This window comes from Odontesthes bonariensis, chromosome 17 (genome assembly GCF_027942865.1).
Source record: "Odontesthes bonariensis isolate fOdoBon6 chromosome 17, fOdoBon6.hap1, whole genome shotgun sequence".
NCBI classification, from domain to species: domain Eukaryota; kingdom Metazoa; phylum Chordata; class Actinopteri; order Atheriniformes; family Atherinopsidae; genus Odontesthes; species Odontesthes bonariensis.
The window spans coordinates 27946566-27963187 of NC_134522.1; the positions used below are offsets into that span (position 1 = coordinate 27946566).

At 39.0% G+C, this 16622-nt stretch overlaps 2 protein-coding genes across 8 annotated transcripts in view; one reads left to right on the forward strand and one right to left on the reverse strand.

The window, feature by feature from the left end:
- Positions 1–14514, forward strand: part of esr2b (estrogen receptor 2b) — a 40956-nt gene extending 26442 nt beyond the window's left edge. The window contains exons 7-11 of the mRNA XM_075448724.1: positions 1170–1308; positions 6072–6205; positions 8324–8507; positions 9365–9700; positions 11034–14514. Coding sequence (XP_075304839.1) covers positions 1170–1308; positions 6072–6205; positions 8324–8507; positions 9365–9700; positions 11034–11148 — 908 coding nt within the window. The 3' untranslated portion in view covers positions 11149–14514. The remainder of the gene's footprint in view (positions 1–1169; positions 1309–6071; positions 6206–8323; positions 8508–9364; positions 9701–11033) is intronic.
- LOC142366757 (nesprin-2-like) overlaps positions 14423–16622 on the reverse strand; it is a 91843-nt gene continuing 89643 nt past the window's right edge. For 6 of the 7 annotated variants that reach the window (XM_075448723.1, XM_075448721.1, XM_075448718.1 and 3 more), the window contains one exon: positions 14423–16214. In XM_075448723.1, coding sequence (XP_075304838.1) covers positions 16004–16214 — 211 coding nt within the window. In that variant the 3' untranslated portion in view covers positions 14423–16003. The remainder of the gene's footprint in view (positions 16215–16622) is intronic. The other variant, XM_075448722.1, reaches the window with a different exon arrangement.

The window sequence follows — 16622 nt, forward strand, 5'->3', positions numbered from 1 at the left end:
GTGACAGCTTTGATCTGGCTGCTGAAAGTCAGATCTGAGTCCATCAACACTCCGAAGTTACGAACTTGGTCAGTGATTATAAGGTCCCGAGTCTCAAGATATTTACCAACGCTGACCCTCTTCTCTTTGCTACCAAACAGAATGATCTCAGTTTTGTCTTCATTTAATTGTAGAAAATTCTCTCTCATCCAGGTGTTTACTTCCTCCAGACACTGACACAGAACGTCAGCTGGGCTGCAGTCGTCCGATGACAGAGACACATAAAGTTGTGTATCGTCTGCATAACTGTGATAATTGATGTTAAAATTCTGCAATATCTGACCCAAAGGGAGCATATACAAGTTAAACAGAAGAGGTCCAAGAATTGACCCCTGGGGGACTCCACAAGTCATGGCCACTCGCTCAGATTCATAGCTGCCAATAGTAACAAAATAACTCCGGCCTTCTAAGTAGGACCTGAACCAGTTAAGGACCGCTCCAGAAAGTCCAACCCAGTTTTCCAGCCTGTGCAACAGGATTCTATGATCTACAGTATCAAACGCAGCGCTGAGGTCCAACAGAACCAGGACTGAAACATTACCAGAATCAGTATTCAACCTAATGTCGTTTAACACTTTGACCAGAGCTGTTTCAGTGCTGTGATGACGTCTGAAGCCTGATTGAAACTTATCAAGACTTCCACTTTCATTCAGAAAGTCGTTGAGCTGGTTAAATACAACTTTCTCAATAATCTTGGATATAAAAGAGAGGTTAGAGACAGGTCTGTAGTTGTTCATCATAGAGGCATCTAGAGTTCTCTTCTTTAGGAGTGGCTTAATGGCAGCTGTCTTTAGTGACTTGGGAAAAATGCCTGATGCCAGTGAGCTGTTAACTATTCGTAGGAGATCACTTTCTACTGAGGTAAAAACAGTTTTTAAAAAAAACATCATGATGATAATTTCTCAATTTGTCTCTGGAATGGCATGATTAATATGTTCTATCATTAAAAGATCATTTTCGCCTCTATAGAGATTATACGTTAAAGTTGGAAGAGCATTTTCCTTTTTAAGATAATTCTGCCTTTAATACAGGGTTTACATATGATACTGTGAACATGTTCTAAATACAGGTAGAATATGGTTATTAGATCTAAAGTTGCCCTTTCGTTTCTTTTTGTGCTTTGTCCTCAGGCTTTGTAGAGTTGAGTCTAGCTGACCAAATCCACCTGCTGAAGTGCTGCTGGCTGGAGATCCTGATGCTGGGCCTCATGTGGAGGTCGGTGGACCATCCTGGGAAACTAATCTTCTCTCCAGACTTCAAACTAAACAGGTAAGGACGTTTTACACCATCTGCAGTCTAAGAGTCAGTCTTCCATCGTGACCTTGTAGCATCCAATTGAACACTGACTCATGTCTTTTGGTAAACACACAGGTTCTGTAGGTGACATTCTTGAATGATTCATGCTCTTGGTATGGAGTTATTTTGAGTGATTTGATATATTACATGTGCAGCGACTTTTCAGAAAGGGTTTAATGTATTAGTCAAGCGCAGTGTTGGTCAAGTTACTTGGAAATAGTAATTAGTTACTGATTACTTCTCCAAGAAAGTAATCCAGCTACTTTACTGATGACTTATTTTCAAAAGTAATTAGTTACTTTAATAATTACTTTACTTAGTTACTTTTCAAAAGCATGATGCACAACCTGAGTATGGTATAAGGCAATAGATATTTAAGCCTAATTCTATTCTTTCTGCATATTCCATCTTATAGAATTTAATCAAATGAAACTCTTTTTTTCAAAACATCTGTTGCTCTTAAGTCTATTTTCACCTGTTTAGCAGGACAGGGGCCGTCGGAGGTTTGCCCGGTGGAATTGGATGTGGTAGCCGCAGTGATCATGTCAGTGGGGGGATCCGGGGATTTCTCAATGACTTTCACATTCCTGTGTCGGCTTGCTCAGATTTGAGGTGCAGATGCAGATTGTACAGCGGACGCTAATGTTTTTGTCACTTTTTACTGAGTAAAACTCAAGGTAATGTCGGTACTTCCAAGCATTAAATGCTGCATGGTTCTGCTCTCTCCCATGCTCCATGTTATCTCTTGTTGATCTATACATGCGCATTTGTGAATCTTGTCCTGTGCATTTGTGAATCTTGTCCTGTGCATTTGTGAATCGTCCTGTGCATTCGTGAATCTTGTCCTGCGCATTTGTGAATCTTGAAGAAACAAAACTATTGAAAAAGACAAATTAACAATAGGATAACTGGAAGACAGTCCTGTGATGGACTGGTGACCCGTCTAGGGTTACCCCGCCCCCTGGCACAGTGATAGTTGGGATAGCTGGGTAAGGGGCCAGATGCCCAAAAGAGTGAGTAGGTACATGATTAAAAATGATGTTTGTGCAAAGGCAGACATTGTGCATATACATTCTTTTCACCAATTTATTAAAGCTGTGTTCTCTTCTCCTGCTGCCTTTGACACTGTTGACCATGCAATCTTATTACAGAGGTTAGAAGACTGGGTGGGAATCTCTAGTAGGGCTTTAAACTGGTTCAAGTCCTATCTGGAGGACAGGAAATATTTTGTTGAAATTGGTAACTGTGTCTCAGACCAAATGGCTATGACCTGTGGGGTTCCCCAGGGGTCAATCTTGGGACCTCTATTGTTCAATCTGTACATGCTTCCATTAGGGCGGCTAATACGCAGCTATAATGTGTCCTACCACAACTATGCAGATGACACTCAGATCTACGTGTCATGGGCCTGTAGATACATTGTGTCACTGCATCGAACAGATCAGTATGTGGATGCAAAACAATTTTCTCCAACTAAACTCAGACAAAAATAAAATCATCAGTGTTATCAGTCACCTTGAGCCTCTCGCTCTTAACCTAATAATCAAGTTAGAAATCTCGGGGTAATATTGGACTCAGACCTGAACTTTAACACCCACATTAAATCAATAACATCAGCAGCTATTTAAAATCTAGAAAACATTGTCAGAATCAAAGGAATAGTGTCTAAACCAGACTTAGAAAGACTGATCCATGCATTTGTCTCCAGCAGGTTAGACTACTATAACAGCCTGTTCACTGGGCTCTCTAAACGGGCTGTAAGACAGCTGCAGTACATCCAGAACGCTGCTGCTCGAGTCCTGACTAGAACCAGGAAATACAACCATATTAATCCAGTGCTCAGGTCTCTGCACTGGCTTCCTGTTGCTCAGAGAATAGACTTTAAAACAGCTCTGCTTGTGTACAAGTCTCTTCATGGTCTAGCGCCAAAGTACATCTCTGACATGTTAGAGCCATATGAACCAACTCGGGCTCTGAGAACCTCAGGGAGGGGTCTCCTGCTGGGGCCCAGAGTCAGGACTAAACAAGGTGAGGCTGCGTTTCAGTTTTATGCCCCTAAAATCTGGAACAGTCTTCCAGAAGATGTGTGACAGGCCTCAACTCTGACAATGTGTAAATCCAGGCTGAAAACAGTTCTATTTAGCTGTGCATATGATAGCTGGAAGTATTTTATCTGCACTCTTCACTTTTAAATTAATTAATTAATGATTATTTTTTTTGGAATGATTTTATTTGCCTTGATTTTATGTAGCTGTAAAGCACTTTGAATTGCCTTGTGTACGAATTGTGCTCTACAAGTAAACTTGCCTTGCCTTCTCCTAATCTCAATCATTGAGAAACCATATGCACAAGCATACGAACCTGATATCCACTCCCATTGTCCCATAATTGTCATTTGTGTAAATAAGAGCTCTGGCCTCTATTGGAGCCTTGTAGTACTTAATTCCTCAAAACAATAAATTAGATTTAACTGGTTTTTTCTTGAATGTGAGTCTTGTGAGCAGCTGCCAGGTTTCCCACAACACTGGTGAGTTTTTTAAATTGATAGTCTGATCAGCAGAAATCAAACAATAAAATAGGAGTTTGCTCATACGCTAGATATTTGCAACATTTGTTGTGGTTTAATCTCTGATTCCTCTGAACTGGGAGCTCATTTTGCTGCCAAAAATCTTTTATCTCTGCTGTTCTCTTCCACTCTGACCTTCAACTTTAGCCAGACAAAGGCTGTCTGTGTCTGGCTCTGCCATTCACCCGCTGTATTCACAGTAAACACAGAGCAATTAGGGCTCTGCTTTACCAACAGTTTGGGTTTGCTGATGAACCATGTAAGTAAATGTCCTGTAATCTGCCAGCAGCTTCCAGGGAAATATTTTTGTAGAGCATTCAAGCAAAATCATTTGTTTTCTGGTGTTTGAAGTACTGTGTAATTTAGGAAACTATATTTAGTGTTTTGGTTTTCAATGGTTTGAACGGAGCACACCTAACCCTTTTAAACTTGTGTTTGCTTACTTCAACAGATTTTTTTTTTTTCAGACCATTATTTCTGATTTAAATGCACCAAATCTTGAATAACCAGCTAAATAGCATTTGTCATTCATTGGTGAGTTTTTGCACTGTCAGGCTTTCAAACAGAGGATCTTATCTTCTGGTCTTTTTGATAGATTTGTTGACAACAGCTTTAAAATGTCAAATGCCAAAAGAAGGTGTTGTGCGAGTCTATTAGAGGGCAAATCATATGAGGACAATGGTGGGTTGAGTTCAGTATTTGACCTTTCTTTCCCAACTTCCACGGAAACTATCACTATAGGCTTAGGTTAGCCTTGATGTGTTTTCATAACACAGCCTTATTTTCTGTGTGCAGTGGTCCTTGTTGTCCTGTGGTAGCCTTCTCTCCTTGGACAGCTCAGGAAAACATCCTGGATGCAAATCCATCCACTCACTCAACACGAGTCATTTTCTAAGTCCCTCCGTCTAATCTATGTCTATCTCTTCACCACCATCACAGTTTCAGTTGTTTAACTCTTTGGTCATATTGATTGAAAATGAAAGACTGTTTAGGCTTGAGGAAAAATAACACTGTGTGGATTGCCTAGTTTGAAGTCATTGGTTGGTGGGATTTCTCACTTTGGAGGTGCAGAATGTAAGAGAATAATACAACTGTAGTACATGATTTTATCCATTCAGCACTGAGAATGTTGTTTTGGGATTAGATGAATGCGCGGTTGGTCTCAGTCACTATCACAGTGGTTGTGCCCATGAGCAGATTCAGGGACTGTACTACAAAGCAGAAAAAGTGGCTTAAAGGTGTCTTCAGCTCCAAACCTGAGTTGATAGTTTCAGTGTCACCAAGGTGGTTTACTTCTTACGCATTCCTGTGAACTTAACCTAAGTTATGAGGTGCTGTCCGGCTGCGTTATAGTATGATAGTATACATAGTTGTTTAGGTTTAGAGTTTGTTATTTCTAAACTGGAAACCTGTGTTGAATTACAGGGTTGATAGCTCTGCCGTCACCCTACTAAGACTAAGCTTGATATCAATTGTGAGGGTTAGCGAGATAACAAAAAAATACCCAAGTCCCATATCGTCCATTTGCTTCTGAACACGTAACACTGAGGTTTCATAGGACAAATATTAGAGCCAAAAAAAACAACTTTCAAGTTGGGTCTTTTTCTATCTTTACAAAGTCAACATCTGTTTTTTTTTTTTTCTTACGAAACAAAGCATTGTGCATTTCTGGTAAATTGGAACTCATTCTGGAGCACATTCAAGTAGCACATTGGATAAATTCACCTTTCTCCATCCATGTTCCCTCACTGTCCAGTTTCTTCATTAAATGTGAAAATACCAGCCCTCAGCTGGGCATGCAGAGGCTTTCGTATCTTCTATAGTTAATCTAAATAGCCTTCATTTGTCACTTTTATGAGGTGCAAAGAACTTGAGAAAGTGTAACCTAATACATCGGCTCTGCGATTGGTTCACCAGTACAACCATTTTGTAGCTGCAGCTTATAGTGTCATTATACCATGCTGCATTATACAATACAATCATGCTTCATTGGTGCAAAGTACTGATGGACATCTGTCGGTGTTTCCTTTTCTTCAGGTGGATTCTTGTCACTGCAGATCTCCCTTTTGTGCCTTTTTCCAAAACCTTTCTCTTCTGTCCTCTTCTTGTCTTCTCTGACTTTCCACTCAACCATTTTCTTCATATCACTCCTTTGACTGTGTCTCTGCAGGGAGGAGGGACAGTGTGTGGAGGGCATCATGGAGATTTTCGACATGCTGTTGGCAGCAACCTCTCGGTTTCGGGAACTCAAGCTTCAGAGGGAGGAGTACGTCTGTCTGAAGGCCATGATCCTTCTCAACTCCAGTGAGTTTTACTGATGCAGTTAGATGAGAGTAAACCTGCAATGGGTTGGTACCAAAGAACAGGTGTTTGAGCCCGTGCAATCAGTACAGCAATGTGTACTTTTGGTTTCTTACATAACCCAGATAACTGTGTCATTCTGCTTTGTTGATGTTTCCTGACATAATAATCTGGAACCTTCGTGGGTCAGTGACATTGACAGGTTAAAATATGTTGCCGGCAGAAAGGTTTTGAAAAAGGTTTTATTTTTTTATTATTGTCTGATTTTTTTTTCATATTCTAAAATTGTTTAAATAAAATGGGCATTTAAGCTACATAAACATAGATTCTGTTTGTTCATATTGTGCTGATTCACAGCAGAGATCGTCTCAAGGATAATTTATAAAAAAAAAATAATTCAGACCAAACTGATTTCTATAATGCCGATTCATAAATAAGTAGTTTAGCTAAGGAAACCCATCACATCATTAATTAATCCTCTGTTTGGTCCTGAGCATTCACAGAGCTGTGGGTTACCAGACCAGGGTTATCTGCTATGGATAAAAAATAAAATAAAAATAGAGCACAAATCAATAAATAACCTCACTGTTCTTTTTAGACTTGTAGTATTTCACTGATTCTTAAGTTTACAGAGACTTTCCATTGTCTGTGACGGTAAAAGGTATTACACAAGATCTAATGAGCACTGGGTTGCACTGGACCTTTGCATGTGGTTATTGTTGTCAGCATTGTAAAGTGTATTTGATCCTCCCACAGAAGACACATTGGCCAAATTTACTTGCTTCTTTTTTTTAGGGGAAGATTAGGGATTAGATTACTTGTGAAGACAAACTTAAGTGCTGCAGTGATTTTGTTTTCTATCCTTGTATGTGTTTCCAGCGGTCACAGTGTCCTCTCTCTGTTCCCCCACCACCAGCGGACACTGTACAGGTTTCACTGAGGTGACCGACCTCTTTGCGTAGTTACAAAGTTACAAAGTTGAACAGTTTCCTCCCTAAAGCACACAGAGAATCCTCTGCCAGACTCTCTTGACTCTGCTCCACTGCAGCTGGAGTGGAAAAAAAGAAGAATGTACAGGAAGTGAAACTGAGTCTTAAAAGCAAAAGGGAAAAAAAGAGAGATCTTTGAGATTTATGATTTTGGATAGATTGAACCTTGTGGTTTAGTTGCTCTGTCTGTCCTCTGTCCTGGTGGTGGGCGGACAAGGTGATCTACAACTACCTCTCTATTGTCCTCTAGTGTTTCATCTGGAGTCACCATCACATAGTCATCAATTGTCTTTGATGAGCCAGATAAAGGAACACGAGAAACCTGGATTAGTATGGAGTACATTTTAGCTTATGTTCTACGCCAGGATTTCAATTTTGGAAGAGCCATAGCACATTTTTGTGTGCCTCAATATTGACTTATTGATGTGTTGATATTGTCAATGCAGTTTCAGTTTCCTACGAGGAGGGACAAGAGGATAAACCAATTACAAAACAACACCCAAACCATCAGTTATCCTTTTGTGGAGGATTGTGAAGATCAATCCATCTGAGACTCTACGTGGACAAAGAAATGCCATCTTTTTCTGATGATAGTTTCTGTGTAGTTCTCCCATGACAGACTACTGAATTTTGTTCCTTACTTATCCGTTTTTATTTATCTATTTATTTATGTTAGAAAGGGAAACAGTCTCAGTCTTTTTTTGTATCTAGATGGTAATCCTAACCTTTAGAAATAAAAACTTTGTAAATATACCTTCTCTGAGTAATTGAGGATTGGCCCATGTGACCGTCCAATAATTCTGCACCTGTTCATAAGAGTGCTTCTGAAAAGTTTTCCGTCGCTGTTTGTGAATAATGTAGAATGTCATGGACAAAATATGATACCACTGGGACTGCTAACTGGGACTTTTAGTTACTAGGAAGTGTCTATTTTTAGTGGGATTATTAGTATATTCATTACACTCCATAGTGTAGTGGAGGCCGAATGAACACTTTCTATAGACTCAATACATCTCACAAAGCAAAATATGAGGGAATTTAAAGGGTGTACATTATTGTTATCATTATCATTGTTTATGCAGTCTAAGTTTACCACTGTCAAATTGTACTGTTGCTGTGCTGTTTGTTGCAGATCTGTGCACAAGCTCCCCTCAGACAGCAGAGGAGCTGGAAAGTAGGAACAAGCTGCTGCGCCTTCTGGACTCAGTGATTGATGCTCTGGTGTGGGCCATTTCCAAACTGGGCCTGTCGACCCAACAGCAGACTCTACGCCTCTGCCACCTCACCATGCTGCTCTCCCACATCCGCCACGTCAGGTACAGACAGAGATGACAGGAAACGGTCCAGACAAGTTGATTGGAAAAACACACATGCTCACCAGCCAACTTTATTTCTGTCTTCTTTATTAGCTCACTCTCACAAATGCGTTCCCTAGCAAAGTGCTGAGCAGACACAGTGTGCACGGCGACTTTCTCAAACAACTAATAAGGCATCTTTTGTTTGGTTTACAGTATTAGGAAACAAATTATTTACGGAAGTTTTTCATCAAGGAAATTCTATAAAAATGAGTAAATTGGCATTTGTTTAAAAAACAACAACAACACATTTTTAAAGATACAATTAATTACAATTTTTAGAACTTTTGTGCACTCAGTATTAAAGTTCTCAGTGCATACACTCTTTACACAGGATTTTAATTTTTCTACTGAGATCACAGCTGTTTGCTCTGAAATTTGTGTGCATACGTTATTTGTATATGTGGATGGTCCATATTGGAAAGCATCCATGTCTACATCCATGTAACATTGAAACATCACTCTTTTTTCATGTATCAACTTCCAGAGTTTTATCGAGCACAGCCATGAGATGTGAGACAAAACAAATGCTTCAAATACACTTTCAAAGAACAAAAACATGAACAAAATGTATGTAAACCCATGGTTTTAAGAGGTTTACTTCAATTTTAAATATTTGTAACTGGAGTAAAAGGGTAAAAAGAGTTTGTATGTTCAGAAACTGTAGCTTTTTCAACATATGATTTTAGATAAATAAAAGCTTGGACTAGCAAAGTTGCCTTTTATTTTTAAAGTGGTTTTATTGTACATCTTTCATCTGTGACATTTGTGCTATTTCTGGTCTCTCAAGCTCACTGTCGCCCTCTGTCTCTCCACAGTAACAAAGGCATGGACCACCTGTCCACCATGAAGAGGAAGAACGTTGTGCTGGTGTACGACCTCCTCCTGGAGATGTTGGATGCGAACACATCCAGCAGCAGCAGCCAAACAGCCTCTTCCTCACCAAACTCTGACACCTTTTCTGACCAGCAACAGTACCCCCCACCTCCATCTAACCTGCAGCCTGACTTTGACCAGACCATCACCACTGATTCCGGCATGCCTCCACAAGATCAAGCTGAGGGCCACATCCTGGACAGACATCTGCAGGCTCAGGCCCTTCTGTCCATGTCTTCATCGCAAAGTTTAGTGGGGACCCAAATCGACAGCAATGAGTAAGTTTCACTTGATCATAATATACTTTTAGAGAATATAGCTTCAGTTTGAGTTAAAAACATCATATTAAAGGAGAAGTTTATCTTTTTAAAACCTGGACCTTATTTCTGGCATAAAATGCGTTCATCTATTCACCGATAACAGTTGGGTGAAGGTCGGCGTCCTTCAGAAGATATTTAGATTACTCGAGATCCGCATATATCCATATAACGGGAGGGAACAGGGCATAGACAATACAGCCTCTAAATAAGGCATTATCTGTCTTTATTTCACCAATACTTTAAGACAAATGAATGAATAAACGCATACTATTGCACTGTTAGCTCATAGCTGCCATGTTGTTGTTATCCGGGGCTATTGGAGGGCTTATAGGAAGCTTTCTACACACCCGTCTAGAGGGATGACTGAGCACAGCTTATTTACTCTGTGCTCGGTGACAGTCGGCTAACTTCACACGGAGTTTGCTACTGCTAGGTTTGTGCAACATGGCAGATATTTATCAGATTTTGACAACGTGGACGACGACTTTGAGTACGATGGACGTCCTCACCAGAGTGAATGAGCTGTGCTGCAGCGGTGCGCGGCGATGAAGTCATCCCCCTAGACGCATGTGTAGAAAGTCCCCATAAGCCCCCCGATAGCCCCAGATAACAACAACACGGCAGCTATGAGCTTACAGTGCAACAGTACTTACAGTACAGTACAGTATGCATTCCTGGATTCATTCGTCTTAAAGTATTGGTGAAATAAAGACAGATAATGCCTTATTTAGAGGCTGTATTGTCTATGCCTTGTTCTCTCCCATTATATGGATATACGCTTATCTCGAGTTATCTAAATATCTTCCGAAGGACGCCGACTTTCACCAAACTGTTATCGGTGAGTAGATGGACGTATTTTATGCCAGTAATAAGGTCCAGGTTTAAAAAAAAAAAACGAACTTCCCCTTTAAGCATTTCAGTGCTTTTCGTGGTTTTAGGTCACTGATGGGAAGGAAGGAAACAAAGATTAAACAAAAGAAAATAAGAAAGAAGGGAACAAAAATATGACAGGAAGGTGGGAAGGAATGAACGAATAAAGAAGGGAAAATTTTTAAGGAAAAAAGTTTAGGGAGAAGTTGTTGAAAAAGATGGAAGGAACAAGAAAAGAACAGGTTAGGACAGGAGATTGGGGCTGGACGCCTGCAAGAGAAAAAGCTGAAGAGTGAAACCTTGAGGAACTCCGTTGTTACTTGATGATGATCTCACGTGTAAAGTTCATAAAAACACTACCTGAGTAAATTTACTGATTTGTGTTCCATCTAATAAATAACTGTAATTACTTCTCTCACAGTTTCATCCCTCCAGAGCAGTGGTCACTGGATGCAGGAGAACCATGTTCATCAGAGGAGCCAATGGGCTACGTTATTCCTGATCAAGTTGTCATGGATACCACTTTGGAGGGGTGACAGGACTAAAAGACTGAACCCCCCTCCCACCACCACCACCACCACCACCACAAAAAAAAGAAAAAGTAAAAAACCAAAAAAAAAAAAATCAAACACAAAGTGCTGTTGTAAGGTGTAGTTGTTTTGTCCTTTTTTAGATGTTTTTAGTCTTTGGAAACAAATCATTTTTGACCGACTGTACAGTGTGTGTGCATTAATATTTCTTCTGTGAATGTACACTTCAGTTGGTGTTGAAAACATCACTGAACCTCTGCCAGGCAGTTTGTGCTCATTTTTTGGTATCCAGTAGACCTACTGATGTCTCTTTTTTCACGTTGGTGTAAAATTCAGAACAAGCTATCTACAAACCATGTCCTCTGACTTATAAAGGTGCATGTTGACCACATCCATTTTCATAAGGAATGTTACACCTATAGAAGGGCACTTGTTTTGTCACACTGCAATGTAATTTCTACTGTTATGTACTTTGGTGTTTTAACTGGTGCCTGCTCATGCAGCATTTTTCTACTGTTGTGTAAACTGTTAGTGGAGCTGAGAAGCAGCAGTATGTGGCCTTTTACTAAAGTGACTGTTAAATTTTTTCTATGTTTATCTGGTTAAACTAAGGCTGAATTTACATGTCAATATGTAGAACATGGCTGTTTTTTGTTTTTTTTTTTAACTCTGAAGCAGCTGCAAAAACAAAATCAGAATGCTTTGGCTGATTTCTGGGTAGTTCTAAAATTGACTGTAGGTGACTTTTGCTCTGTGGATAGTATCATCCTAAATATCACATCCCACACAATGGTGTATTAAGTTGACTTGTTGAATTGAGTGTATTACATGCATGTAAGCAATGTAACAAGATAATCCTCTGGTATGCAAATTGCAGAGAAAAAAAACAAACAATACATCTTAACTGAAATTAAATCCATATACACTTTATAATTATTATTATTTTTTTAACCACATGTTAAATGTTAATGTGCTAAAAATGCACGTTGACATTAATATATAACAGACTAGCAGTCAAGTCAAATTCTCGGCCGTTAATGGAAAAAAGAAAGAAAAGTGTAAATTTGTTTAAAACAAGTTCAACATGGGATTATATACTTGCTGTAACTTTAACAGTATTCTAATAACTGGTATGTTGACATGCTGGCACGTTAGCGGTGCGACAGGTTAGCTCAATTGAATCAAATTGTCACCAGAAAAAAAAGGAAGCATTCTAAGTTTAGTTTTAGTCCAAATAAGTTTTCAAACCCAGATATATTAGATACGACATAAGTTCAGTCTGAGGTTGTAACTACAGAACTATGTAAAAGTATTTTTACACTCTGGAACAGGGTAAATCTGGACTCATCAGACCACATGACCTTCTTCCATTGCTCCAGAGTCCAATCTTTATGCTCCCGAGCAAATTGAGCCTTTTTAGCTTTTTCTTAAGGCTACACAGCTGTTTAGTCCCAATCCATTGAGTTAACTTCGCACTGTGCGTGTGGAAATGTTCTTACTTTTATAAAAAAAAACTAAAAAAAAACTGGTATGAGTAATGTATGAGGAAATACATTTAAGAATAAATCCAACTACAGATGAACAACACATTACATATTTATTAATACATAAAATAAATATTGTAATAAAATTCTTTACAAAAAATGGAGAAGCAACACCCAAATTTAATTTATGTACAGCTCTCTTTAGGTTCTCCCACATCCTGCCAACTGGACTGAGGTTTGGTTATTGCTGCTATGTTTACAATCATAGTCCTGTTCCATGGCCCTATTTTTGAGCCAGGCTCTTTTTTTTTTTTGTGCATAGTGGCACTGCTGCCACCTTGCGATTATTTTGCCAGTATATTCTCTGTTTAGTGTTTACAAGCCTAAGATTTAGTGACGAATCCGCTAGATTGTCCCCCAGCCCGCTCCGTTAAAAAACGCAATTGACGTCTTTAGACGTCTTTGGCAGTAAACGTTTTTTTTTTTAAATTGACGTCTATAGACGTCAATGGCACCGAAAGAGTTAATACTCAAAATGCTAACTGAGTCTGAGATGTTGCTTTTGCCATCCATCCATCCATTATCTTCCGCTTCTCCGGGGGTCGGGTCGCGGGAGCAGCAGCCTAAGCAGAGAAACCCAGACGTTGCTTTTGCTATTTTTGCAATTTCTCTGAGCCCTGAACAATCTGGCCTTGGGGTGAACTTGCTGAAACCTTCACTCTTGGATTTTTTTCAGCGAAATGTGAATAATTCTCACAATATAATAATGACTTTAACTTGGTTGAAAGTGGCCTATAACCCTTCTTAGTTTGACGGATAGCAACAACTGAATTGACTGCTGATGTCTTTCCTCCTTGGCATTATGTGCACCTGAATGCTCTACAGCAGCAAACTGCCCAAACTTCTGCTGATGGTCACACTTGCTGATGATCACTTAATCAAGAACAACTGATTAGCAGCAGTTACCTGCTACTTACCCTCTTAGTTCTTATGGATATAGTAAGGCTGGACATGTGCTGTTGGTCATCTGTGGTTGTATTATATTATTTTGTGTTGTTGTTATGTCCTTGACACTTAAAACCTTAGAATTATAGGAGAGGATACTTTATTTTTCAGAACTCTTAATACTCTTCATGTATGTTTAATAGTTTTAGTATGTAGATGTAGATGTAGTTATGTTGCAACAGACAATTGGAGTTATACCTGTCGTTCACTACATGAGACAAAGTATAAAAATCATAGGCATGAAAAAAAAAAGAACAGTTGGTCTTTCCTCACTGCTACACGTTAAAGATGATCTACTCGCGTGGAATTATTTGGGTTTCTTTGCTTCGATTTATCGGATCACTCTCTCATTAATCACATCAACAGTTAAGAGAGCACACGTTTATTCTCTCCATCCCAGTCTCAAATAGCTTTGTTTTCATCTTGCCAAACAAAATCCAAGGAACTAATGTCCCACAATTTTGGATAAGCAGCCTTAAATGACTATCAAGATGCCTTTTAGATGTGGGCCATTTTTGTGCAATTGTAAATTCAACCTTAGTGCCAGATTATCTAACCACTGGTAATGGACATATGTGTTTACTATCCGTTCTTTCCTGTTTGTGGCTTGTACATGCATGAAAACACACACACACACACACACACACAAATCTGATGCTGAAAATGTTCCTATTGGTGGATTGTGCACAAAACACTTATTCATATTCAAGTTCTTGTTGATGTTTATGTCAGCCAACCCTTTGCCTCTTTGACAGTGTCTTTCTCAAACTGACTTACATATGGTAAACAACTGCAAATCAACACGGTTTATTATCAGTCAAAAATGACAACCTTTACATACCATAAATAAAAGATCACAAAATAAAGCAAACTTTACACATTTTTTTCTTGTTGGTTTCTGTTTTGTTGGCCTTCTGAGGAGAGTGTGAGCTTGAGCTTATTTACAGAATCATCTAATTATTCACAGACTCTTCTCATTTCTAACATTTTGGAACAGTTAATTTCACATATTGAATGATTGTTGATTGTGCATGGACACAGCTACATTCAGTAACCAGAAGGTTTCTTACATTCAACTTCTGCTCCAAGTCTGGCATGCAACATTCAGGTAAATCTCACTTGAAGATTACAGTCATAAACAAGAAATTGCATTGTTTTCAAATACTTCTGGGTTTTATCTTGTTATATGTTTGTCTACGGGGCTTTATTGCTCTGGTGATATCAGATAATGTCAGATGAGTAACAAGCCTTCATAGAGGTAATATCCAAATATGATCGTTAAGATTTCTCTACAGAAATTGATAGAGCCATTTGTCATCTGTGTGTATCATGACACAGGAATCCCAGTACTGTTGCACCAATATCAATCCACAAGATCTTGTTGATTGCATGCAAAACCTACAGAGCCAAAATCCATCAATGCTGGTGGAGAGTTAAAAGATGGGCAAAAAAAGAATACACAAAAATTTGTTTGGGTCAGGATTTTGAACTGTCAGCTAAATGAAAGATATGCATCTCTTTGCAACACTCTTCCATTCAGTGAGCTGCCAAAAACTAAAAACATGTTTTAGATAATCAAAGGACAGTAGGACAGTAAAATAACATTTTACATCAGATCACTTTCAGCACCACACTCAGAAACGGTAATTTCCCTATCACCTTCTCAGTATTTTGCCATTATATAAATCATATATTATCTGTTGAAGTGTTGTGGTTCATTTAGCTAAAGAAAGGCATGTCTGCAGATGAGTACCTGCAATCATTTTCAAAAAACAGACCTAGTTTACAGATCTTCATATCCTAAATACCTACAAATCTAATAACAAAAACAAAACATCATATCTCTTTTGACTTGTGTACAAAATGTGCCATCAACAAGTTGCTGCCTTTTCCAAAAAACTGTAGAAATAGTGGCAGTGGTAGAAACTGGCTGGTTTTCTCCTTGATTGCTTGATGCTTTGGTAAAACTGGTCACTTATCCCTCATGCCACACGCTGTTGCAAGTGTGCCAAATATAGATATTAAAATAAATCTTGTGATCTTTTTTTTTTTTTTCCCTTTACACTTGTTATGGAGGCTGTTTAGCGTTGACATCAACTGGCAAATATACATAAAAAAAGTCACAAAACTTGAAAACAAACCAGTGATATGGCTTCTTATTTAGATGATAAATAAATACATTTTTAAATACAGCAATATCATTTTGAGGGAAGAACACACAAGTCCCTCACACATGAGGGGCAATGCTTCTGTTTTTGTTGAGGGGAAAAGGTGCTGAAAAACTTCTCCTTAACACTGGTAAGGGCTTTTTATTGGATTTCAACCTCGCTTTTGGTTGAGAGATCTGCCATAAACTCCACTTCCAGCGTTGCTTATGTGGGTGGAGGGCCATTGGTGTAGTGCAGCATAGGGTAGAAGGATCGAGCAAAGTTGTTGGACAGTGTACAGCTGTAATCCTCATCAGACAGAGGCACCAGGCAGACCAGAACCAGCAGCATGAAGACAAGCAGGTGGAGAGGGAAGGCAGCTCTTAAGACCCGATAGAGGAAGGGTCGTGGGGGGGAAGGATCCCTCCTCTCCTCCCTAAATGTTGACAAATGTTAGAGGTTGATATGTGGTTTGCCGTCATGTTCGCTTTCTTTTTAGACTGTTAAACTGCATCCGCAAAGAGTTTGACCTGTTTCTCTGACAGACAACAATTTCAACACAAAGCCAAAAGCTGGGGAAAACATGCTAGTATCTGGACTCTTGTATCTGAAGACAATGGTGGATTTCATATTTTATGAAATGGTGATCTTCATCCTATTGTTTCATATGTATCCAGGTTGAGAAAAATAAGGTTAAAATATAATCTACAGTTTTAACTTGGTTAGATCATCTTAGTTACATAAAAATGCTTATTTGTCATGCTTTGTGTCAGTGCAGATGCAGCTTTGGTTTTATTTTCAACCAAGAAAAGTGAAATATAACATTTACTCCACCCTAAATCTC